Source organism: Erithacus rubecula (genome assembly GCF_903797595.1).
Source record: "Erithacus rubecula genome assembly, chromosome: 9".
Taxonomy (NCBI): Eukaryota; Metazoa; Chordata; class Aves; order Passeriformes; family Muscicapidae; genus Erithacus; species Erithacus rubecula.
The window spans coordinates 17,013,648-17,040,318 of NC_136660.1; the positions used below are offsets into that span (position 1 = coordinate 17,013,648).

Below are 26,671 nucleotides of genomic sequence, written 5' to 3' on the forward strand. Positions count from 1 at the left end.
TTCAATTCAAGGATTCAGATTCAAGGAAGAGCAAGAATTATTTCTAACCCACAGATCTGGAAGTTTAGGTATTGAGAAACATAAGCCTGCATGACATGAAGAGAGGGAAAAGTAAAAAGAAAAAACCTTGCCTAGAAAAGCAGAGATAGAGATATAATTTCCAGTGTTCAAGAACTTCCTTACACTCACCACATCAACTCCTTTCTGTGCACTTTTTATGCCATTATTATCTTCCAGTCTTTCCTCTTCTTCCTCCTCAAATAAGCTTAGCACTTTCTTAGCTTGGCTTTTCATATCCTTCCCCAGAGCTGGTGGTGATGTTGCAAACAGATCTGAACTGTCAGCTGGCTCTGAAGATATTACTGCAAAAGGCTCCACCAAAGAAGGAAAAAAAAAGAACACATCAGCTTGTTATTTATTTCAGGTTTGCCCAAAAGCCCTGCTAAGCTTTCTTGGTTAAATACCAGCAGTGGTCAGAGTTCTGCAATCATTACCAAGCAACTAACTTTTCCCAAAGACAGAATATTGATTAGCAGTATTAGGTTAGCAACAGACAGTTGATAAAGAACACAATTTCAGCTCTGAAAGGAAGATAAATTTCCTCCTATATTTCCTCCAAATTTCCACCCTACTCTGTGGCACTATTGATAAGCAGCTTCCTGCATAAATTTTTCTCCTCATCTCTGTCAGGTTGCACATGCACCACAAGGCTGCACTAACCAGCTTTCCATTATCTCTGAGTTACCTGGCTCATACCACTTGGGATACTTTGGAGAAAATAGTAGTACCAGAACCTTAAATGTGATCAGGAAAAGTGTGAAGAGTAAGAACTACAATGCAAATTCATCAGCTGGTAATTCCTTGACAATCACTCAGCAAGGCTATGCCCAAGATCAGTTCTGCTGAAGCTTCTGCAATAATACACTCAATACTCATCAATACTGTTCTGTAACAGTATTGCTCAGCAGAAATTCACAATCCTGAAGGCCATAATAACACTTTATAAATCATCATACATTATGGTGAAACAAAGTTATTAAGCTTGAAGAAAAATTCATGTATTAATACAGGTTATGTTTCAAGGGAAAGCTCTGTTCATGTAAATAAAGATTACTCAACCCACTCTGGAGAGAAAAGCAAAACAGATTCTGCCAACCTCCTTCCCCCAAAAAAGCTTCAATTCCTCTCAAGGACATCAGTCAGGAAACAACTTATAAAGTGATTTTGCTAAACAGAGACAGAATTACTCTTTCCTCCGGTCCAGAAAAATATTTATGTGCCAGAGCAGCACTGTTTGATTGTGTTTTTTTTAACTGAATCTTTACCAAGCTTCACATTAATATAAGAAAATCTCTCACTTTTTCCTTTGTTTGCTGCCCTGCAACATCTGTTCCTTGAGACACAGGAGCTGCTCCAGGCTCTTCTGAACACCACAATGTATCTTCTACCTGGTTAGACTTCACTGTTCTATCTGGCAGATCTTCCTTTTCCTCTTTTTCTTCTTCATTAAAGGTAAGTGGTGCTTGTGCTGGTTTTACTTTCTCCTGCAAAATTAGGAGAATGTCAGTGACACAGAATTGGTAATTATATATAGAAAGCATATGCTGCTATGGAATAGCAGAGTCTTAGTTTGCCTACTGCAGAGGTCTAGGACACTGGTAACATACCTGACTTCTCCTATTTTTCTCCCATGGGACTTTCTGGTTTGTGATTATTAATTTCCAGTATTACCAGTCTTTTAATCTTGAAGATTGGAGGTTGAAGAGTGCCAGGAAGGACATGTACAGGAATCTCAACTACAGATACAGCCTTATGAAACCCTTGCATCTCCTACTCTCAATTCCAAAGCACAACTGGACAGGCAGTACATCATGGGCTAAGCTTGTAAGACACAGGATGGCACTTGCACACAATAGGGAGGGCCAGTAAGAAGCCTGTTTACACATCTGAACCATCTTGGGTAGGGTAACATGAAAGGTTAACCCTGGCTACTGAGTCAGCAGTAAGCTGCTTGTTCCTTTTAGTGTTATTTAATGGTTGAGAGCTTTCAAAACATCCTTAGAAAGTGCTTTTAGCATAAGCCAAACAATTCAGGCTAAGTGGTCAAGACAATGTTGAAGTCTCTATTAGGCTAATAGTAGTAAGAGTGTACATATAAGAGTTCAGTCTTCCCTGTTCCCATTCCCAGTTTGCTAGAGTTACCATTGTATAAAACGAGTTAGGCTTATATTCAGTACTAACAACAAAGATAGACTAAAAAGACTGTAAAAGTGTTCCATATCACTTTTAAAAGAATGAGGATTTACCACTGCAGCCTTAGCAGCTGAAGGAAGTAGTGTTGATTGGGAGGTGAAGAATGATTCTCCATTAATATCATCATCTTCAAATAACAATGATGGCTTCTGTGGCTTTCTTTGGCTGCAGTGAGAGAGAAAAGAAAGTGGAAGATTCAGTGGCCACGCTCTGTATCTGTAAAAAGTGTCACTTAGGGCCATCATTTGCAGCAAGTGTTCCCAGATACAGCACTTGGCTTCCTTACTGTTCCAACAATTTCAACACCCTGTTTCTTGTCTGCAAAGCTTTCTGCAGAAGTGGAGATAAGAAAAGCTCAAGAGGATTTTACATCACTGGTATAGAAATGAAAGGCCAGCTCAGTGCTGGCAAGGAGAATGACCCACCAGATACAAAAGAGCCCAGCACTGCTCCTTCCTACTCACACACCCCTACTCCCTCCTCAGCACCAGTACCAGGAACCAACACTTGCAATATGCCTGTGTCCATCTGGTTTTGAAAGGCCTGCTAAGCTGTTCTGAATAAATGCCTCCCCACTCCCCTCCCAGGACTGTCACCTCTCTTTAGTGATTGCAAATAAGTCCTCCTCATCCTCTTCCTCAAAGAGGCTTGTTGTCTTCACATCTTTAGCCTGACTGACAGTGCTAGCTGGTTTTGCAGGGTCTTCTTTTTGGCCATCTTCAGAAGGAAGTTTAGCTGGCTTGGAGACATTCCAATGCTCCTTAAAAAGAAGGAACAAGTTTTCTTTTGTCTTGCTCAAAGCCACTTTGCAATCTTCCTTATAAGGAACACTTCACCATCTTGGCAGTCCTTTCATCTCTCTACTAGTTTACTTAGCTGCCTGCATTTTAGCCACTGTAATCTGACATTGCTCAGGCTTTACAGAGGGCCTGGTCACCTTTTGGCACACAGTATTAATCCAGCAAAATACAATCCACATACTTTGTTACAGCTGCTCTTGACAACTGAGGTCAGTGTCAACTGCAGTGTCACAAAAGTAAGGTCACTCAGTAGAACCTGATTGAAGCCACTAAATTGTTAGCAAGATTGATGTATGGGAAAAAACAAGAAAAAAACAAAAATTCCACCACATATACACCCAAGACACCTCATTAAGAGAGTGCTCAATGCTGTACTTACTTCCTTCACCATGCTTCTCCCCCAGGCACCCACCCCCTCCCACAGTTACCCCATATTAACCTACACACTAAACAAGATACTTCTGCCTTTTTTGTTTTGCTATTCCCAGCATTTCAAGTGGTTTTGCCCAGTTTCTACCTTTGTCCTCTTTGTGAAAGGGACTATAGGTATGACAAAGTTTGAACTTGCTTTATTCTACATTAAGATAAAAATGCATCTAAAGATATTACTGTTGTCTACTAAACAAGCAATTATAGGACAAGTAACAAAGTCTATGCAACAGAGTAATATTGAGAGATAGGAGCACTAACAAGAGTCTGGATCCTATTCATATGAGTTAATTCAGAGGTTTCCAGACAAGGTTTTAATTGACTTCAGTGTGTCTGGCTTTCATTTAAAATGAAGGACAATACCTAGCCCATCCCTAGAAGAGGACTGCTTTATGGGAAGCCTTATTATTTATGTATCATTTTCCCATCCCCAAATTTAAATAAACAAAACAGTCAAACAAAGAAAAAAAACCCAGCAAAACTTTAGCAAATAAAAACTATAATAAACAAAATCACATACAAAAGAAACCCACCTCAAAACAAAGAAAACCTCAATACATATCTATCTAGAATTGATAAACTTTCCTTACAGAATTTAAAGCAGCAAGAACAGACTTATTTTTTCCTTTTAGTGTCTAAGTCAGATTTGTTGACAACAGTCTCCATTTGTTATTAAACTTCCTATAAATTACACTGAAAATACTGATTTTCCCTTCCATGTGACTTCTATTACCTAGACCCTGTGAAAATTTGGACCAAGGATCAGCCTTCTCAGCTGCAAAGAAGTCAAAGGATTGGGCTAGGCCTGACATGTGGACACAGCAGAGTTGGTCTGTGGTTCCCTTCTCAAAAGTTTTATGCTTTGCTCAGCATGAAGCCCAGCAATGAGTTGAAAGTAACCACTTTCAACCAAATCTCACTTCTCAGTACCTCCTCATCACTGCTGAAGAATAAGCTGGAAGCTTTCTTGAGAGGCCCTGACTGTTTTGCTCTCTCTTCTGGGGGCTTTTCCTGGTGCTTCTTGGCAGGTCCCACACCAAAGAGATCCTTAAAGGAAAATAAAATATAATATTATAAAAAAAAAATCAAAAGCCAAAGCTACAATGAAAAGCTCATTGAGAAATCATCATTATATAAGATATTGTTGCCATCCATTTCTCATACAAGTAGGATACAGAAATGGTGTTTTTTGAAGTCAATTTCAAGTTGAACACCATATTTTGGTACAAGGAATTCCATACATACAGCATTTGAAAGACCAGAAGCCTGTAAGCACACAGCCTGGTTCTGGACCACAGATTCTCCACCACAAGACATAATCAAAAGCCAAAACTCACACTCAGCAATTCTGTAGCACAGCAGCCAACACAATGGGGCACTGTTTCTAACCCATATAATGAAATGGAGAATTAATCCTATTTTGAGGACAGGCATTAAGTGAGCTGAACAACTACCACCAATTTAAAAAATTAAAGCACACACTAATTAATTTTTTTAAGGTTTCCTGCACAAACTTGTGCTCTGACCTCTGTTTCTACACTAGCAGTCATGATTCTTACACACTTAACAGTGAGAAAAAAAGAATTCAGCAGCCATGACAAGAGAAGCAAGTTTAGGATACAACAGCTTCTTGAAGTTCATATTTGTTCTACTGCTCAGTGTTCTCTAGTCCTGTAAGAGGGTTAACATCCTTCATGTCCAGAGGTGAAATGCACTGACTGCAAACTACCTTAAAGACCTCAAGAAGGTGCAAAACTCTCCACTCCCACTCCCCTCCACAGTGCTGTTCACATGCTCAGAATTGCTGCACAATGCAAGATCAATTTAGTGCTCCGTTTACAAGCTCAGTGTTTAAATTTCTGAATATTTCTTGCCGCATTTGCAACATCCTGTGCAGGTGGGTTCCCACACACAGGGAGTATCAGGAAGTGGTACTTACCTCTTCATCATCATCAAACAAGGAAAGTGGAGCTTTTGTCATGGACTTGCTGGTGGGGAGAGATGTAGCTTTGGACTTCACAGGTTTACTTGATGAAAACAGATCCTATGCAAACCAAAGAAATGTCACTTTGCAAAGCAAGGCTGTATGTTGAAGAACTCTAAAGGGGACATTCATGTTTTGCCTTATTAAAAAAAATGTTTAGAATGCCTATGAAGCAGTGGATGGCTTATCTGATGTACCAATCACTTGCAACTGCACAGGGATTTTCCTGATCTTTTCAGGTTAATTGTTAGCTGAAAGCCAAAATGAAACATAAGCAGTCTTTAATGATTCTTACTCTTCATTTCCTGCTCCTTTCTGTCTTCAGGCTTTTAATTTATGCCTGTGTGCACCACTAATGTTTAACTCCCTGAAGACAGGAAAAACAATCACAGAGCTTTCACTCTTGGAGCAAGAAGGAACTTTCAGAACAGCTGGGAGTATGGGCATGGATGTCAGATTCCCCATCCTACAAAATGCATAGAGTCCCCAGATACGAGTGGACTGAAGTCAGGAAGACCAAGACCTCAAGGATTTATATAGAGATTTTCTGTAGGGATTTCTCAAAGAAATACTCACTTCAGAATCCTCCTCATCAGAGAAAAGGCCCCTTTGTTTTCTTGGAGGTGTTTCAGATAAAGGCTTGAAGTCCTCACCTGAAGATGGTTGACTCTTTAGGACAAACAAAGACACTGCATCAGTACCCATTTAGATTCAGTAAGGGCTGGCACATCCACGAGACTTTTTCTGCAGTAGCCAGGAAGGGGAGTGAGCAGGACCTAGAAGTTATTTTATATCACCTCATGTCATTGCTGGGGATAGGGGGAAGGAAGTCTCTTCTAGGGAGAATCCATCTCTCTGAGTCAGCTCAGGAGGCAGAGGCAGTAGAATAATTTGCCTCTTTTTTGTACCTTCTGTCAGTAGCATTGCTGCTGTTGCTGTTTGCTTTCTTATCTCGTTGCTGTTTCAAGTAAATTGGTTTTATCTGAACTCCTGATCTTTACCTTTTGTGCTTCCAATTCCCCTCTTTAGTCCTCCCCAGGGAGAGAGGGGTGGCAGGAGTGAGCAACAGCTTGGTTGCAGTGGGGGCACTAAACTGGGAAGTGTCTTTCCTAAACCATGACAAACCCCTGCTAAGAGGCACGCTGATGGCAAAATCCCACAGCTGAGGGACAGAACTCAAGCTTGTCACCCGTGGGCTGAAGTCCAAAACTCATGTGCTATGCACAAGTGACTTGCAGGTCTTACCACAGACCTCCTCTGCCACACCATCCTTCTCAGCAGAACAATGTATGCAGCAACTCATGCCAGGCCTCATGAGCTAAAGGAAAATGTTCCTTTTAACAAGCTGTTTTTCATAAAGGACAAGGGCAGTTTGTGCCAGCCCTCATTTCCTACATTATCACAGCACAGCCCCAGCCTGCCACCAGCTATATTGCCATTAAACTTAGAATGACCCCAGACCTAAGCACTACTGTCATAAAGCTTGGAGTATAAAACAGCCCCCTCTTCCTGACAGAGCAGGAGGGGTGCTGCTGAATCAGTTCTCATCCTCTTCTCCAGGAAAGCCAAGTGCTGTGAGAGCCCTCCCATCACTGCTCCTGCTTGCACTGCAGCAGCAACAGAAAATGGCTTTGGCCCTGTGCCCAGGTGCTTCTCATAGGACAATATGGAGAAAGTGCTACAGCAATTTGCATTAGACATCCCCAGCAGTGTACCTCTCAGTCCAGAGGGGAGAAGAGTCACTGCAGCTAATTATGTTCAAATACTCATTGGACAGGAAGTATAAAATGAGTATATACAGTATCTACTATAGAAACAAAGAGCATTACTACTTCCCTCAAGGCACTGTTCTGAAAGTGGAATGGTATTTGCAGGTTCTCTTAACTCTACATATGTGCTTAACACCACATTCAGAGCTTTCTACAACTTAGTGGAGTTTTCAGCTGAAAAACAGTTTTCTAAACACTCCAGGTTTTGTATATGCTTAGGTAGAACCCACCCACTTCTCCCATAATATGCACAAGCTATGTTAACACCAGTTACCCTGCTGTCAGTGGCTGATGTAAGAGCACAAAGTCTCTGCAGCACACAACTGTGACACCAAAGGCCCTTAACTCAGCTGGTTTCACTTCAGCCATGAAATTCATAAACATTTTTTATTATCAGAGGCTTATCATTTTGCTCTCATTTCAATCATCCTGCCTTAATAAGATTCTTTCAATCACTGCCCACACAAATAAAAACCTCAAATAGCCCAAGTGTAAAAGGCAAAAGGCATTTAAGGATCAGTGAAGCACTAAATTATGGAAGACCCTATGAACCTAGTCCTATTTCATAAATATGTCACTTTCATAGTGTTGTATATGGAAAGACTACTTCAACTTCACTATAAACATTTCCTAAAACCTCAGCCATATAATCCATGTTTATGCCATTACCTTTTTTTCCATTATTGCCTCCCTACGGCTTTCTGTTTCTTTAGTTGTGCCAGCAACCACAGAAGGAATGGCAGGTTTCTCCTTGAATAAGTCACCTTCATCATCATCATCAAATAGGTCAGCTGTGGACTTGACTGCATAAAGAGACAAAACAAACAGGGAATGAGGAATACAGAACAAGAGAAGAGATTCTCAAAAGATACCATACTGTTTAATGTTGACCAACATAGGAGTCTTTGAGAGAAAAAGCCAGACAATCTCTCAAAGTGAAACACCACTTATCTGAAAGCACCTCCAAAGGCAGTGTTTTGTATTGGCTTAGCACAGGCCCTGACCCTGCTAATAGTGAATGTTGGGCACAAAGATTCAAGGCTGTGTGAACAAAGTCTGTACCAATTCCCTGATTCAAGTCTAGATACTGCCCTAGTGATAGAAAGAACATCCTTAGAGAGACAAGTCAGGGGAGAGAATGTACAAACAACCATCACCACTATGATGAAAAGAAATACCAATGACAAGAAAACCCTCTACAACAGAACACCATAAACCAACCAAACCCACAACCCCTCAAAAACCAAGCAGAAGTAGCAGTGATGAAGGTTTGAGTATTATAACTCATTGGTTCCTACCAGCTTGAATTTTGATGACGTTCAGTGTTTAATCTTTCACCACAAATGCTTAGAGGTACCTGGATCTGGAGGCTTTTTAGTTGCTTCCACAAAGAAGTCATCATCATCGTCATTATCAAAGAGAACAACTTTCCCAGGCCGTTTAGGAGTTTTTTCTGTGTTCTGTGCTGCAGGTTTCTTGTCTTTTTCCTCAATTACAGTGGAACTAAATACATCACTTCCTCCTGCAGGTCAGATGGGGGCAGAATAAAAATCAAAGTAACATTAGATGGAGGCAGAATAAAAATCAAAGTAACATTGCCAGAGTTGCCAAAAAGCTGAACTTGTGCCATAGTGACATCTGATATAGTTTCCATTTCAGCAACTTTTAAGGTGCTCCTGCAACAGTGCCACATCAAAAGCATTAGCTAGACACATTCTGATAAAGCCAAGACACAGACAGCCCCTCACTCTCACTGTACCCACTTGCTCCTCAAACCTGCTCATCTTCCCTAAGAACAGCAGCCAGGCTCTGTGCTGAAGCTAGAAGACTCAGGAGTCCCATACTGTTGCCCCTATGGACTTCCCAAACCAGATTCCTGCTCTACAAACTAGTACACCATGCCATTGTGGTCCCATAAAAGTGGTAAGGTGCATGGGGAGAGGGAAGGACAGGTGGCTGAGTTGTTCCCAGAAGCCACACTTGCCATGTGATCCCATATCCTGTACTGCAGTACAGGGCTGAGTTTGGCCATGAGATCCCTGTGCATGCCAGATATGGCAGTGATTAACCAGAGCCAGCCAGAACAACTGCTCCTTCTGCATCTGCTGCATCAGTGCTAAGTGCATCATCACCAGAAAACATTTCTAATGGTCTAAGCCTGTCTTTTTGCTTCTCATGTGTAGATGCCTGGAAATGAGACAGAGGTGGGGAGGTACTTAAATGAAAGTTTGGCAGAAAGCAGAACAAATGCTATTTGGTTAAGTCAGCAGACTGCATAGATTTTGATCAGCAGAAGGTTCTTATTAAAAAGAAAGTGTATTATGCAATTATAAAGTGCCTCAGGATTGACAAGAGTACAGCCACAAAATTTGGTTATTTATTAAAAATTTTTGAGTTCCTAAACAAACTGTTCACTGGAATAGCAAAGGAGCCTCAATCTTGGCTTTTCTCTGGTGACTTAAGCCTGTCTACAAGTTATTGAGAGGGGGCAACTAAAGACTAAACTCACTGCTTATGGAACAGTACCTCCAAGAAAAAAAACCCCACACATCAATCTGCTGTTTTAAACTCTGCTACTGAGTTTTACAATTATGTAGAAGTCCCGCTGTTGCCATACATCTTTGACCCTGGAGTAAAAAGTCTGTATCTGTGTACCTCCTACTCTAAAAATTATGCTGACTGAGGGCTCAGATAACTGAAGCCTTTCTTTATTAAGAAAGGCCAAAAGTGAAAATTCAGGTATCTCAATCAAGTGAAGAGCTTGCATACTGACAGAAATCTTTGTCAGTAAATTCAAAAAGACTGGCTTCTTTTTATTGATCAACTTGGATTCTAATACAAAAAGAGATCTTAGTACAATTATTTTTTACTTTTAGCTCCAAGTTACAGATCTGATTCTTCTCTATGTATGTAGATCCTCTGAATCAAAACCAGAAAAACAAGTTGGTCTAAACATAGGAACTTGATGTGTAAACTATTCTTCTGCTAACCCAGGGGAATATGATCAAATGTGAAAGATCAAAATGCACTCCCTTCTCAGAATACAGGTGGAAGCTGTGACTGCATGCACAGCAGAACTAAGCTGTGTAACATCAGTTGAAGTGACACACATTCTTAAAAGTTCAGAGCACAACACTTGAAGCTGACAGTTGCTAATATCTGCCATAAGTGATACCTACCCTCAGAGCTCCTCCAGAATCTTTGATTATCCATAAAACATGCTGCAGCTTAGGCTTAGCATGGTAGAAGCATCTGTATTTGTCATAAAGCACATGATAAAGCAATGCAGTGCTGCTGTATTTGGACAGTTTTTTCTTTAAAACCTCTGCGGTAGGTTTTAAAGAAAAGAGCATTTTGTGCATGAAGCAATTGGCTATTGAATAAATCATACCTGGAAACAGAAATACTGCACCTGCAGGAACTTTCTTTAAGGACTTTGTAGAGGATGCTGAAATCATAGGAAGTACAATACAAATGGATGCACTTATTTTATGCTGTCAAAGCCTTCAGAATTCTGCCTCAGAAACAGGAATCCAAGAAGTTGCCCAAGCCACTTTTTTAACAGTTCAGAAGTCTTTACACACTCTCCTTAAACTTTTGGGCTTTTGCAAATATATGTAACATTTTTCCATTTAAACTTCACTGAACAGCTCTATTACGCTGAAGCTTATAAGCACCTTACATGTTGACATACATAATTGTTTACAACAATTCACATTTACACACACAAAACTCCTTCAATGCAATACATTCAAAACAAAATGGCTTAGTCTTCCAACACAGATCTGAAAATTTATCAAATACAATGCTTCATTAAAAGCTCTGCAATACAGAATTGTGTGCTCCGAGTCCTTAAGGGTTTAGATATGCACCTAGTGGGAAACTCGTGAATTAATCTGCAAGAAGAAATCCCTGCTACTCTCACACCAACAACTGGATTGTGCAAAGTGCACTTGAGAAACTGGAACCCAGCACACCCAGAGAACTCTGTCAACAGCAGTAAGGACATCTTTCCAGCTCTAGGAGAGTAGGTGTGTGTAACAGATCATAGCAAACAAACACATGTAAAATTCTCTATTAAGACTGGTGAGAAGAGACTTGCTCTGCAATTGCTATACCAGGCTTTCTAGTTTGGGAACAAACTAGTCTAGCTGCTAGCAGTAATAAATAACAGCACAGACAAGACTACAGGAGACAACTGTTGGTTCTTACCTTCACTTACTGAGACTGGCTCCTCTCTCTTTTTTGATTCTTCTCCTTTTGGTGCTTCAGCAAAAAGGTCACTCTGATCATAGACGAAAATGCAAAGGGGAGGAATAAGTGAATTTGTTTTTGTAGGAAATTACAGATGCTGATTTTTCCACATTGAATGTCCACTTTGAGCCAAGACAGAGGAAGTAATCACCACTCCCTTTTCAAAAGGATATCTGCAAATACAGACTTAAACCTAGGTACTCAAGTGTTAACTTGAGTGTGTACATTCAGAAAAGCAGCTCTCTTCTAAAATTTAATTTACTGATCACTAGTCTGCTGAAGAGAAGCAATGACCTTTTATTTGCATATCTTCAAGGACTTACACTAATTAATCTACAGCTGGTTAGATCCTGATTATACCCTTTTAAGCTTTCCTATTTACCTTATACAGTAAGGTTTGAGGCAAAAATTCAGGTCAGGACAAGCATAAAAATACTCCTGAACTTCATGTGGATAAAACAAACATGCAGAGAAATACATTACTGCTCAAAAGCATTGCAGGACACTCTCACAGTTGGTCTTGTATTCAGCTTGCAGTGTCGTGTACCAATCTCCAACAATCATAGCCTGGATTTGCAGGAAACCTCCAGATTTTTTGAGTACTGACCCTTAATTTCTTGAAAGCCTCCCTCTTATCTGAATTGGGTATTAGAGGCTGACTACCTGGAGACTCAAAATGAATGGTCTTCGTATAAAACTTAAAAAAATGAAAGAACATTTTCTCAATAAAGGCTTTGTTAGATTGGAAAGAATTGCATGGAACTATCTCTCTCCCAACACACTGCCCCTGTTTGCTGCTTGTTGATTATATTCTATTAGATTGGGCAAGGTAAGCTTGAGAAACATGAGGCCTCCTTCCAAATTTCAGTCAACTACCTCCTTGACTCCAAGGACCACCTAACTTTTGTTCTTGGTGCAACAATGAACACAACATCCCACAAAGGCAACAATTTGACTACTGTTCAGGACTAACATTGCCTGTCACCAGTATCAGCTGCATCAGAGGCAATAATCTGCTTTACACAGCTGTATTCTTAAATCTTAACTAACCCTGACATCAGGTTTCTGTACTTTTTCATGTGCACAGTGGTAAAATAAGGTTAGAAATGTACTTCATGCAATTTCTTCCTCAAGGCAGCTCTAGGTAGCATAAGAGTAAACTTAAAGCAAACTTTTCTTGCCAATACAGGTGTCCCAGGAACTGTGTAATAACTAGATGAAACAACACAGCATAATTGCAAGAGCAACCTTTCAACAGCACAGAAAGAGTGAAACTCAGCAGCAGCACTGTCTACACATGGTATATGAAAGATAAAGTGAAGGGCATCATTCATCATTCTCTTTCCTTTACACTTCTCCCACAATCAGAGAGAGAATGACAAAACTCAGTATTTTCACAGACATTTTAATAGAAATCTGCTGATTTAAAATAAACAAACTGGATGGCATTTAGTTTACCACCAGAGCTAAAAATAAGGGGCCAGTGAAGTTCTCCTGGAATCAGAACTTGTCTAATATAGAGCCTGAACCTCACTTGCATCTCTCAGCAGTAGTACTGCAGAAGAGAGGACACTGTACCAAGGGGAACAAAAGTGTGTCACTTGTGTAGTTCTGTTTCTCCACTGGAAAGCTATACTATTTCACAACATTTGAATATTACCAAGCAATAAAATGCTGTTTGTCCTCTCTGTCTTCCAGAGGTGGGAATTTTCAGGGATCTTCTGTTTTGTTTTTAAAAGGGAAAACACTCAATTTCTACAATCTGCAGCATTCTCACCTCTTCATCATCAAAGAGGCCTGTTCCACCACTGAAGAGGCCACCCCTTGAACCAAATGGTGTGAAGTCCTCATCAGTCAGTTTAGGAGGCTTGAAGATGTCATCATCTTCATCTAGAAAGTACAAGAGCCATGAGCTTTGGTAAGAATGATCAAGTTTCAGGAAAAGGAATTAGAGAGAACAAAATAAAAATTGCTTTGGTTCCATCTGCTCTCATAAACATGACACATAGAGAGAAGCTGCTGAAGACAGATTGGGTTGTGCAGCTGTTCCAGAAGGCCACGTTAAAGAACTCTCACTGAGGGTGTTTCCAGCCTTGTTTACATGCACATCACAACCTAGATTTGTTTACACATTCACTTTGAAGGATGCTCACTGATATCCCACCCAGCTTCTATAGCAGAGGCCACAATTTCTTAAGTGGTACCTTACAATCCAGCCCAAAATTCAAAAACGAGAGGAGGATATCCTACCATCTGATGGGACTCTAACTTCCTTCTTCTCTTTTGGGGTTTTCCTTGTTTTAGTCTCTGATGACAGGGCTTTAAAAAGAAAGTTTCAATTAAAAACTACTCCTGCTTTACTTACAGTCTGAGATCAATCTATGGCAAAACAAACCTTAAAAAACAGCAAACCAAGCTGACCTCTGCTTTCATACACATCAGCCTGATGAAGCAATTCTATGAGATACAGTTTCTAAAACTAGTACCTAAAATTGCAATAGAATCATTCTGTCAGGCACAAGGGTTCCACAGTTGTCCACAGGCAGAATTACTGTCACCTGAGATGTCAGAAAGCAACACAGCATTCCAGACAGTACAGGTTCCACACCTTTGCAGAACCTCTGAGCATCTCAAATAGCTCCAGATTTACTACTGTATTCATTCAGCTACCCAAAAGCAAAGCCACAGTTTTATCTCCTCTGGCCTTATAAGGTTACTTCAATGACTGGAAGATATCCCTCTAACTGAGCAGAATAAGGTTTTATACTCTTGATATCAGCAGACTTAAGTTTGATTGTTTTAACTTTGCAAAAACACACAGACACAGAGCTCTTGTCTGTTCATTTCTAATACTACAGGTCAATAGCAGCCTCATAAGCACTTGCCAACTCAGCTTCAGACAGCTATTTTCAACTGCTGATTTGCTGCAAGACTAAATACTTGAGAGGTCTCTCCCTTTGAAAGCAACACAGAAGTAAATGCATTATTTAGTCTAAAACATCATGAGTAACAGTAGCAAGGAAAACTTCCTCAAAACAGTATATTTAAGCCACAAAGAAAACAATCCACACCACAGGCAAACACCAATCTACTGCTTGAGGTGTTTTCCACTGTAGAGCTCACAGAAATACTTCAGTGACCAATGGCTTCCACATAATTACTTGAAACAGGAGAAAGTACATGTGGTCCAACATGCAAGGAGAGAATGAGACTGGAGAGAAAGCCTTTCCAATAACCTGTGTTTTGAGAGTGACCTGTCTCACCTGAAAGCAATGTTTCCCACTATAACTCCCAGTGAATTCCAATTCAGTCCTCTAAGTTATGACCAAAGAGTTTCTCAGAGCACAAAATAGTGTCTGCAATTCTTCTTGACATGCTTTTACCTAATACATGTTCAAATAATGCATCTGTGTAAATTCAGGTATTGTTATCCACAGTCTCCTGTCCCACACTTTCATGAGTCCCCCATTACTGCACAAGCACTTTTCAAAACTGGGGAGGTAACTCACATGAGTGCTCTTCATCCTGTCTGACTGGCACTTCTCCTTTGATTCGGGCTGCCAGCTCATCTGCAAATGATGTTGGCCTCTTCTTTTTCTGAGTAGCAGGGACAAATAACAGCATATTTCTTACATAAGATCCAGTTAGCAACTTGATGCAATTGTAATTATAAATACTGTATTTTATAGCCTCACTTGTACAATATCTTGTCTAGACTTTGCCTGAAGCCCTCAGAAGAAACAATACAGCTTTCTGTTAAAGCAGAGATTAGGTGTCCATCAATAATTAAAAAAACCCTCCAAATTTCTAGTTCTGATGAACACATAATTTTTAATGTCACTTTGCTTTGTAAGCAGGAGAAACAAAAGGCCTTCTCCTCACAAAAATGCAACAATCCATTTCTTAATGTTCTTTGTTCTTGAAAGAACAAAGCTTGAAAGCTTTGATACTTGCATCAGGTGCAAGAATCCCTGTGTTTAAGGGAGTAACAGCTGAACAATCATGTTAAAAGACTACTCAGGATTTCTGGAGGCACTTCCTACAGGAATCCTTTCCAAGCACTTGAGAGCTACCATTATAATCCCTCTAAGGACAGATTTTTCATACAGGAAGTCAAATCTCCCACAGCAGGAATGCAACAATTACTCACAGGCTTTGTGCTTTCATCTATGTCTCCATCCTCGTCCTCCTCTTTTTCAGAGTCAAAGAGATCACAGCCATCATCATCATCTTCATCACTCATCTGGGCTATCCTCTAAAAAACAATTAATATCCTGTTTACAAAATAAGCATAAAACTACATCTTCTTAGATAAAACATTCAAATCAAACTTACACAAAGGATGGGAATTTACAGCCAATTTGGAGTATTTCACATCTTTTCAAAGGTAATGAAGGAGTGCTTCTAGCTCCAAGCAAGTTGCAGCATTCTCTAGCACACCCCAATCCTATGCTCTATTACTGAATGCTGCAACTAACAACACAGAGGCTCCCATAACAAGGTGTGTACCACTACCATACACAAACTAAAGACCTGGTATTTAGTCTTCACACAGGAACAGTGTGATCAATTAGTAAAAAATGGTATCATCTTGCATTGTTCTTAGGGTGAACAGCAGAATGACAGACACTACAGGTTTCAATCACATCAGTAAGAGGGTAAAAAAGATGAAGTCAACTGGATGAGAGCTAGGGGTTGGCACAGGCAAGGGCCCAGAATTGAACTGAATCACCAACAACCCAATGATACTTGTTCATCTTAAAATACATCAGGCATACAAAGCTACCCTATGAAGGTCAGCTTAAAGTAACATCTGAGGGCTTTTGCAATACTGTTTTATTAATAAGTAGATTAAATAAGGGTTGCTTTTTGCAACATTGCTCTTTTGACACTAAATCATGTGGATCCCCATATAAAAGTTTTATGCAGTGGCACATCTAAATATGGATAAGATTCCTTTTTCTAAAACCAATTACTAAAGTCAGGCTTGAATTTTTCCATCTCAACATTTCTCTTCACATCTCATTCATTATCCAAATGGATATACTGTTCAAACACCTAATACTATTCACATCTTTGATTTCATGTCATACCCAAACTGTACTGTTCCTTGCCTCTCACATGAGGCAAGATTAGAATTTTAATTATAAACCAAATAAACCCATAGAAGCCTAATTTTCCTGGGGTAGATTCCTTGAACTCTCATGTCTCCCAAGTTATTACTGAGGAAAACATATCAGGCAATGCCATCCCACACAGGCTCTGTATCTAATGACAGCTTGCAAGCATGTCTTTAAGCCCAACTCAGGTTCACTCTCAGAACATGGTGCCATCTGGCCATAAAAAGTTATAAAAATCAGGCCTCACAAAGTTGCTAATAGTCAGCTGTCTAGTGCTCTCATCTCCTCTTTCATGCATCCTCATTGTCCCACAAGTGTAAAGTCTTTCAGGGATGGTGTAAAGTCTTTCAGGGATGTACCAGAACGTTTAACCATACCGTCTTTTGGTCATCTTCACTAGGGTTTCCAAATTCATCATCTGATTCCTGTAACACAAGAGACCCAGAGATGAGTATCACACATTACTTCATCCAGTGGTTAAGGGAGAGGGCTCAGAAACTCCAAACTTGCTGAAGTATGGACATTCAGATCTCCTTACCATGATCTGACCAAGAAATTGTTGCCCCACTGCTGACCATCTTTATGAAAGGAGCTCACTAGAAAGTCATTCATTCAGCAAAGACAGCAGGCTCTATTGTGACTGCATCCAAGTAACTCAAAAGGGATCTCAGTTTAAGCAGCAAAAACACCGAAAGCAAACACCTCAGGAGAAAGGGATTGCTTCCACAGTACACTTACAAAGCAGAGACATCCCAGCCAAAGCAGGCAAAATATATCAGAAACCAATATTCCAATGCAGCAGATTTATGAGGCAAAGCCTGGAGGTACATTACTTAAAGCTTTAAATTTGTTCTTGTCAGTCTCCATCCCATTCTTTGTAACTGCAATTTACAACAGATTTGTACTCCACCAATTCAATTCTTGATAAGAATCTGACTTGCTTCACAAAATTATATTAGAGTGGAATAAAACACAGTTTGAAGTATTCTATTTGAATAACAGCTAGAGTCAATACCACAAATATTCCTCTGGAAAGCTGCAGAGGAAACCACTGCATAAGAACAATAACAGAAAGTATATTTATCACAACCAACACAAGGAACAAAAGTTGTGCAGTCCTATCTTGAGAGCCAAAATCAAAAATCAAGGTAGTTAATGGCCTCACACACAAGGAATGCTTGTGCAAAGCAGTTGGTACTTGCACTTACCTCCTCATCCTTCTCTTCACTGTCAATTACACTTCCCCGATCACTATCTACTGATCCTTCTAATTTAAATGGAAAAAAAAAGTTAAGCTCAGACAGACACAGAACAATATAATCACCATTTAAGCAACCTAAAGACTCAGTGAAGAAAACTAAAATTCAGGTGGGTAGAGTGGTTTGAAAGAGATTTGAAAGCTAATGAAATTTTAACACTTTGCATTTCTAATGCACAAAGCACAAGTAACTGAGAAATTACTGCTTTGTATACTGGAAAAGTGGTCATTAAAGCATGATGAACATTTTTCCCCAGCTCATTACAGCCTGCATCTAAAAATGCAAGAACAATACAAGGGACAGCCCAAGCAGTGATTTAAAACTGCCAAAAATCTTGGATTAGGAACTAATTACTTGCATAGAAATAAAAGGTCATGCCAGCACACACCTTCACTAGAGAGATCTCCAAGGCCAACATCATCCTGTTCCATAAACTGCTGAGAGCCGATCAAGTAAGGTAAAGGTCTGTCAATATAGAGATCCTGGAAAGAGACAACATCAGGTTTTTCTGACATCTCTGAACAGCCCTGCATGGCTGGCAAAGACAGAAGTCTTACACCCCTTGTTTTAACCCAAGAAAGATACAAGCTTGTCAAGTCAACACACAGCTGGGTGGGCTAGCTGAGGTTTATTCCTCTCAATACACTGTAAAAGAAAGTGGCTACTTCTATTTGTGCAGTCCCAACTTGTTTTCTACATGCCATCAAACAGAAGAATATCCTTGCAAGGATATTCTACAGGCATGAGTCTTATCCCAAAACCTGGACTTTGGATTTTTTATCACTTGAACATTAAAAACCACCCATAAAGATATGGTTTGTACCTAAAAAGCATGAAATTGTACATCCCACTCCCACACAGAACTGAGGCTTCCCCTTCAAAGTTCACTCCATTAAACTAACTTGCTTTAGGGTGCCATACCTTAATGCTAACCTTACTGCAAGACAAGCAGTTTACACAAGGACTAGCTCAGCAGAGAGCATTTCTTCAGATGCAGTCATCAAATCCTTTTTTAAGGTAACCAGTTTAGGAAACATCAGTTTTAGACTGAGGCAGTAACACAGCTGATAGAAGCAAAGAGCAAGTCCAAGAGAGCAAAACAAACCCAGCAAGAACAGCTCCATGTACCTTTGGCTCAAGTATCAGTTCCATTCTTTCATTACTTTCTTCCTCTTCTGAGTCAGAGTTCCCTGCTTTGATGTCTAGCTGTTCAAATGCACTGTCCAGAACCTGCAACCCATAATTCACTGCTTCTTGAATTTTAGGGATTAGATCAGCTTCTTTCTGTTCCCGTGTCTTTTCCTTTAGCAAAAGAAAAAACATATGGTCATTGCATTTTACTTAAGACTCAATCTTACCACAACACACACAAAATGTTAATTTTAAATTCACACAATGAGAGCTTTTTCACTATGTGCATTAGAAGGACAATCAGAATGGTTTTTTTTCTTGACTTAATTAATTTTCATCACTCCAGAAACAGAGACATTCTAAACATCCACATCAACACAGTATTGTTTTATTTGTGCTCCTAAACTATTGTGGGGACATTAATAGTATAATACACCTAGATTGCAATATATATACACACACACACATACATATATATATATATATATATATATATGTAAAGCTCCCTGAGTAAAACATGTACAACTACTTGAAAAATCGATGCATTAAGTCTTGTCTGCTGGATATTTGGGGGGGCCCTAACAGATGATCACACACTCCAATATCAAATTTATGTCTGAGTGACATACACTATTCAAGAGAGACTTCAAGGACAAAGGAAGGAGTTTGGTTTGTAAGCTGTAAATATAAGCAAAGCAAGTTTGAAAATGAGAAGGTAGACAATGGCTGCAAACATACTGACAGCACTCAAGGCAGCTAAAGTTACCTACCTGCTCTGTTTTGTCTCCAACATCAGCTTTGGGAATAGGTTCTTCCACTTCTTCATCATATACTCTCTAAAAAATCAAGCAAAATGAATTTGTATAAGAACAATGTACTACTACAGGGGTTAAAACATGGGTACCACAACAAAATACACTGTTAATATATAATTATTTACACATTAAAAAAAGAAAGCCATGGATGATGTCTAGTACCTTCATGCATTGGCAGCAGCCTCTCCATGCAACTGAGGTAATTCAAGCCTGCTAACAGATTAACCTGAACATGACAAAAAATGCACTTTTAACCTTCGCAACATAAAGCTGTTCTAGGCACCTTCATAGTGAAACCTACAGTTTACTTACAGCTGTCTGTTGGAACCATAAAGCCTGGGAGTTTTAAACTTTCTGTGCTTTCTGACACTGACCCTCAAGAGAACACTGCTTTTGACTTGAGGCCTTGGAGAAGGCTATCAGCTGTCTACTTTCCTTTAGCTTTCTGTAATTTAGTAGCTTTCCTTCCATACTCACAGAGAGGGTTCACAACACCCCTCAACCTTCAGTTTGTTCTGATGATCTCTCACATCCATCTCTTTTAGCATTCTTTTGTAGGACCAGCTACAAGGAGACAAAGGGGAATAAAAGATCTCCATGGAACCTGCAAACCTAAATCCAAATCTCAAACACAGGTGCAATTATCCCCTGGGAAGAGACAAATCTGTCACTAACTAAACTGAGAATCAGAAATGAAGACCTATTTCTGTGCACCTTAATTTGGGAACAAACAGCTGTAAGCACATGAGATTTAAAACACTTGGTACAACCAGTTCTCAGTGGAATAATTATACTGAGCAGCCAAACTAGGTCAGAAAGGACACTGCAGCTCTGAAAAAAAACACTGCTAGCTAAAACCCCCAGAATATAAATCCAGTTTTTCATCTTTTCCTCTGCCACCACCTTTCCAATAATAATGCCATGAGACACGTATGGCCTGAAAAAATGCTGATCAAAACAAAACACCAGATAAAACTCACAGTGCTAAGCCTCCCCATCCAAAATCTGAAATGTTCACGAAAGGGGACAACTGCCTGCAGGCCAACACCTTTAATACAAAATGCTTTTAGAGTAAACTAACACCATTAGGTAAATTTACAGCACTTCATAACATTCTTCATATTTATGTATAATATTCTTCATATTTGGACAGGTAAGTGCAGATAAATGCTACACTCATGCAACTTGTGAAGATAAATTAAGACATCCCAGAATTCCCAACTCATTCATAGTTCTAAAACCAAAACTCTGATCTCCAGGTCATGAACTAGCAAGGAAGTAAAGTACTGCTGAAAAGGCAAAGGGAGCCTCCCAATATAAGATAGTGCATCACTCACAAGGGAATTAGGATATCCTTTAAAAGATTGCAATTGAAGGTCACTTCATCCTTAAATAAGCATCAGACTTGCAAGAAAACTAAACCACTGCTCCACAGTACATTAAGAGACAATGTTTGAAGTACAAGTTTGATGTTGTACTAGAACACACTCACATTCTCTATGAACTGCGTGTTGGACAGCATAAGAAAGTCATTGAAGACATTATGGAGGCGACAGTCTGTAGCTTTTGTTTCACTAATCAATCCATCCACCTGTTTTTTGATTTCGTGTGTCCTGGAAATGGTTTGCTGTGAGAACTCTTGTAGAAAATGCAGAAGCTGTTGACAACAACAAAGGAAAGCGATAGTCAGCATCCAACTCTTTCCTTTTGGCACCGTTTGTAATACAGGCAGAACTAATCACACACTTCAACTGCGGACCAAAATACATTAGACAGAAACACTCCCACGCACACACACAGGGCCAAGGCTCAGCCGCTTCATTCTGCATCGCCGCTCCGGCCAACTCATTCCAGTTTTGCTGCCCGGTCCGGAGGGTAAAGCACGCAGAGAGCCCCGAGACCCCTCCGGCCGCACCGCTCACCCCTGCGTCCGAGGCCAAGGACCAGCTCTGGCTGCCCTTACGGATCTCGTCCAGCGACCACGGCCGCTCCCACACCGGCGCCGGCTCCGCCACGTCCCCGTTCATCTGCGGGAGAAGGAGAGTGAGCAGCGGAACCGGGACCGGGACCGGGACCGAGACCGGGACCGGGACCGCGCCCGGCCCAGCCCGGCCCGACCGACCCGGCCCGGCCGCTCACCCTGGGCGCGCGCCGCGCTGCTCGCGGTCAGCTGAGCGCTGTCACGTGACCCGCCCCGCTCCGCCCGCCAGAGCCGCGGGGCCGCCAGGGGGCGCGAGGCGGCGCGCGAGGGCGGGCGGGCGGAGCCACCGCATCCCATCCCCTCCCACCGCATCCCGACCCCGCCTACCGCATCCCGACCCCTCCCACCGCATCCCGACCCCTCCCACCGCATCCCGACCCCTCCCACCGCATCCCGTCCCCTCCCACCGCATCCCGTCCCCTCCCACCGCATCCCGACCCCTCCCACCGCATCCCGTCCGACCCCTCCCACCGCATCCCGACCCCGCCTACCGCATCCCATCCCCTCCCACCGCATCCCGACCCCTCCCACCGCATCCCGTCCCCTCCACCGCATCCCGTCCCCTCCCACCGCATCCCGACCCCTCCCACCGCATCCCGTCCGACCCCTCCCACCGCATCCCGACCCCGCCTACCGCATCCCATCCCCTCCCACCGCATCCCGACCCCTCCCACCGCATCCCGTCCCCTCCCACCGCATCCCGTCCCCTCCCACCGCATCCCGACCCCTCCCACCGCATCCCGTCCGACCCCTCCCACCGCATCCCGACCCCGCCTACCGCATCCCGTCCCCTCCCACCGCATCCCGACCCCTCCCACCGCATCCCGACCCCTCCCACCGCATCCCGTCCCCGCCCACCGCATCCCGTCCCCTCCCACCGCATCCCGACCCCTCCCACCGCATCCCGACCCCGCCTACCGCATCCCATCCCCTCCCACCGCATCCCGACCCCTCCCACCGCATCCCGACCCCTCCCACCGCATCCCGACCCCGCCTACCGCATCCCGACCCCTCCCACCGCATCCCGACCCCGCCTACCGCATCCCATCCCCTCCCACCGCATCCCGACCCCTCCCACCGCATCCCGTCCCCTCCCACCGCATCCCGACCCCTCCCACCGCATCCCGTCCCCTCCCACCGCATCCCGTCCCCTCCCACCGCATCCCGACCCCGCCCACCGCATCCCATCCCCTCCCACCGCATCCCGACCCCGCCCACCGCATCCCATCCCCTCCCACCGCATCCCGACCCCTCCCACCGCATCCCGTCCCCTCCCACCGCATCCCGATCCCTCCCACCGCATCCCGTCCCCTCCCACCGCATCCCGACCCCGCCTACCGCATCCCATCCCCTCCCACCGCATCCCGACCCCTCCCACCGCATCCCGACCCCGCCTACCGCATCCCGTCCCGTCCCGTCCCGTCCCACCCTCGCCGCGGGATTCCCGCTGACAGGAGCCCTGCGGAGGTGGGTGCTGCCGCCGCAGCTGTGTCCAGGGTCTGAGTCCCGTCACTGAAAACGGGACATGGGGACATGCAAGGGACACGTGTCCTGCGCTGCGCGGGCAGCCAAGTGGAGGAGAGCAGACATCATTCCCCGCTGGAGCGCTGCACCGGTGTCTGTGCAGGCATCAGTTCACCCAGGCATCAGTGAAAAGGGACCCTTACTCCTATTTTTCTTACCAATGTAAGTGCAAGGCTTACCCCAAGCCGACTAAAATCTCCTTAGTTTCAAAATGCATGAGCCTTAAGAAACGCATGCCAGAATTCCAAGATTTGCAAGAAGAAAATACACTAACATGAGCAAATATACAGTGCAAATTGCCAAACTGGAATTCAGTTATCCCTAGGCCTTTTGAGGTTAAACATCCCCAGTTTCCACTCTGCTTGCTGATTTTTTTCCAATGAATTATAAAGTCTCGTTATACCACTGTATTTCATATGGTCTTTATTACAAGTGAATTCACGAGAAAGGAAATGGCAATAAAATAACCTGTTCTTCCAGATGGTAGCTAAATAATCCACTGGCAGTAACCAGACCTTTATCTTAGCACATGGAGTTTCCTTATTTACTGCACTTGACTACATTGATACTGCTCATGAGGAACCAGGGCACTGATTGATCTTACTTGGGTTCTCAAATAAGAATAAACATGCAAGGTCTCCAAGTTCTTATATATTGATCTAATGGCTACGTTCAAATACTGGAAAGGGACACAGAAACTTCTAAAAGCAAAGTATCATAGTATTCCTTTCAACTCTATTTTTCAGTGATTCTATGACAAGACACCATTACCAAACTGGGTCAGACTTTCAAACCTAGCAGAATTTAAAGAATTTTAATACATTGATAATAAAGCAGACACTAACAAAGGACAATTAGAAAAATACTAACCTAGGCTAGTTTCACAATGTCTTGAGCAAGATTGTTAAAAACCACAGATGGGATTAACATAAAATTATTCTCAAAGCCTTTTAATACTTTGCCATAGTTTGTTCCTCTGCAATATTCCAAAAACCAGAAAAGGTTGCTTTATTTACTTTCCATATTCACTGACACATGAGTCTCCTTTGTTGATAATGCAAAGCTCTACTTTCACAGAAATTTGTGCCTTATAAAATGAGATCAATGTGCTCTTTGTGCACTGATGCTGCAAAATGTAGGGTCTTAGCATTGGCAGCTTCAGGTCTGGGGGTCTTGCAGATCAGTTTCCATAAAAAACCCAGCATGGCAGCTATATAGAACCTGAATGGTTCCTTAGGGGAAGCTTTTTATTTGTGGTACACCGGCCTCTGAGCCAAGAGGACTATGAATGGCACAACAAAAATCTGCTTTTCTGTCCTAAACATTACAGACAAGGTTCCAAAAAGCATTTCATCCTAAAATTCCTTTTAGAGAGAGAAATTTAGACAGGTTCTGTTTAAAGTTTAGAGAATAGACAGCAGCAAGAAAAATTACTGTCCCTCTAAGAACTCTCTAAATGATTGTGTGACATAAAAGTATCAAAAATATGTCATCAGGGACTAATCTGCAGATTAAAGAACCAGAACATGTAAGACTGTACATGTCTGATGTCTCTGACATCCATTCTTAAAGCCATGCCTTAGGACTTGGTTAAACCCACAAATATTTACAAGGTAAAGCTTTCCCAACAGCTAACAGAAAGTAAGCATACTTTTATAACCTTATAACAGAATGCAAACATAAAAAACATCAAATTGCAATTAAAAGTTAAGCTTCTGCATCCCATGGAAAAGAACTCCAGTACAAGTTGTGCATTGTTCTTCATTTCCCTGGCCACTCCTTGCTCTCATGGTCAGTAGTGCTGTATGTCTTGGCACAGAGGTAGAGAGATGTGACTGTTTCAGCTCTGCAATTTCCAGAATTCCTCAGTCTCTTAGAGATAGTCCCAGCACCTGCATTATCCTCAGGCTGCAAAAAGTCTTGGGGGTGACAAGAAATGGCAGGGCTTGAAGATGCCTCAGGCTCTGGTGCACAGTGTAGAAAGGAGTATCTATAGCTAGAAATAAGTACATGTGCTGTCACTGGGCCAGGACAGGAATGTAAAACCTCCAGAGGATCTTCCCCTTCTGCTTGGTGTTCTTTGCTGGTTATTGCAATGACAGAATAGACTTCTTGCCATTTAGTGTATTTATTCATTTCTGGAGAATTCAAAATCAGGTTTCCTATAAACAATTAATTGTAACCCATAAGAAATAAGCAACTATGATTGCCCATGTCACCTAAAAAGATCTTGTTATATTGAGTCAAATCATTAACTGCAATAAGTTGTGCAAGCAGTAAAAAAATAGCCAGTCTGATAAATTCAGTTCAGGTAACTAGAAGTTAAGGGAGAAAAACAAAACCCAAGCAAAACAGCTAGCCCTATAAATGAACCTGGACTCAGACACATGACTTCATTGGTTTGTAGTTTGATCCTTCTTTGATCTGAAAAGTTCATAAATGGTACTAAAATGGAGAACAGGCATTACTCTGGAGATCTTTTGTGAGGTGTAGGAGCACCTACTGTGTCAGGAGTAGGGAAATTTCTGTGTTGTCTCTGATTTCTGAATTCCTCTAGGTCATAAGATCTGAAACTTGAAAACTTTGACATACAAAATCATTCATCAAGTCAGCATCAGAATGAAGAAATAAAAAAAAAAAGTCCCGAATCACAGTCCCATGGTTTTCTACTTTAGTCTTCAGCAAAACTTTGAAATGTGAAACTCATGGGACTAAAGAAGTAGTTAATCTCCCAGTTTTGTAAACAGAGAAGAAATTAAACTTCTCATATTAATTGAGGTATCGCTTTTGATAGAGTAAGACAGAGCCAGGATGACTGTGAACTTATGTTCCAGGTTAGACTCAGGAAAGCCTTTCATCAAGTGTGTGCTTGAGAACAAAGAGTGGCTCCACTGGAGACAATGGAACTATCCAGAGGGCTCAAACTAAGGATTTACATAAGTGCTTTGCTTGACCTGAGCCCTAAGACCTAGTTAAAAGGCTGCAGAAGTTGGGAGTTTTCCAGCTTTCTTCAGTAGGTTCAAATCTATTCAAGCTAAAGATTGTGTTTCAAACATATTGGGGCTTTAGTTATTGGCATGACTTACTGTGCAAATATTTACCTGTGGGATAATCTAAGTTCTATGGAATCAGGAGTGAACATTGTGAAGAGCTTACTCTCTCACTGAGCATTAATCCACCACGAGGACACCAGGTTTCTTGATGGAAAATAAGAACACCAAATCATAAAGTGGTTTGGATTGAAAGTGACACTTAAGATCATCTAGTTCCAGCCTCCAGCCATTGGCAGGGACACCTTCCACTAGGCCAGGTTGTTCAAAGCCCCATCCAGCCTGGCCTTAAACACTTCCAG

The 26,671-nt window shown here is 41.9% G+C and overlaps 1 protein-coding gene across 5 annotated transcripts in view; it reads right to left on the bottom strand.

The window, feature by feature from the left end:
• WASHC2C (WASH complex subunit 2C) overlaps positions 1–22,064 on the bottom strand; it is a 36,228-nt gene extending 14,164 nt beyond the window's left edge. For 2 of the 5 annotated variants that reach the window (XM_079312190.1, XM_079312188.1), the window contains exons 1-23: positions 21,954–22,064; positions 21,737–21,841; positions 21,307–21,471; positions 19,770–19,835; positions 18,997–19,170; positions 18,257–18,350; positions 17,818–17,876; positions 16,987–17,034; positions 15,640–15,744; positions 14,999–15,086; positions 13,740–13,808; positions 13,267–13,379; positions 11,448–11,520; positions 10,627–10,683; positions 8,593–8,757; positions 7,905–8,038; positions 6,043–6,135; positions 5,422–5,526; positions 4,413–4,529; positions 2,850–3,013; positions 2,307–2,418; positions 1,359–1,544; positions 190–372 (exon numbers count right to left, since the gene is read on the bottom strand). In XM_079312190.1, the coding sequence (XP_079168316.1) occupies positions 190–372; positions 1,359–1,544; positions 2,307–2,418; positions 2,850–3,013; positions 4,413–4,529; positions 5,422–5,526; positions 6,043–6,135; positions 7,905–8,038; positions 8,593–8,757; positions 10,627–10,683; positions 11,448–11,520; positions 13,267–13,379; positions 13,740–13,808; positions 14,999–15,086; positions 15,640–15,744; positions 16,987–17,034; positions 17,818–17,876; positions 18,257–18,350; positions 18,997–19,170; positions 19,770–19,835; positions 21,307–21,471; positions 21,737–21,841 (2,475 nt within the window). In that variant the 5' untranslated portion in view covers positions 21,954–22,064. The other 3 variants (XM_079312191.1, XM_079312189.1, XM_079312192.1) reach the window with 2 other exon arrangements.
• Positions 22,065–26,671: the final 4,607 nt, after the last annotated feature.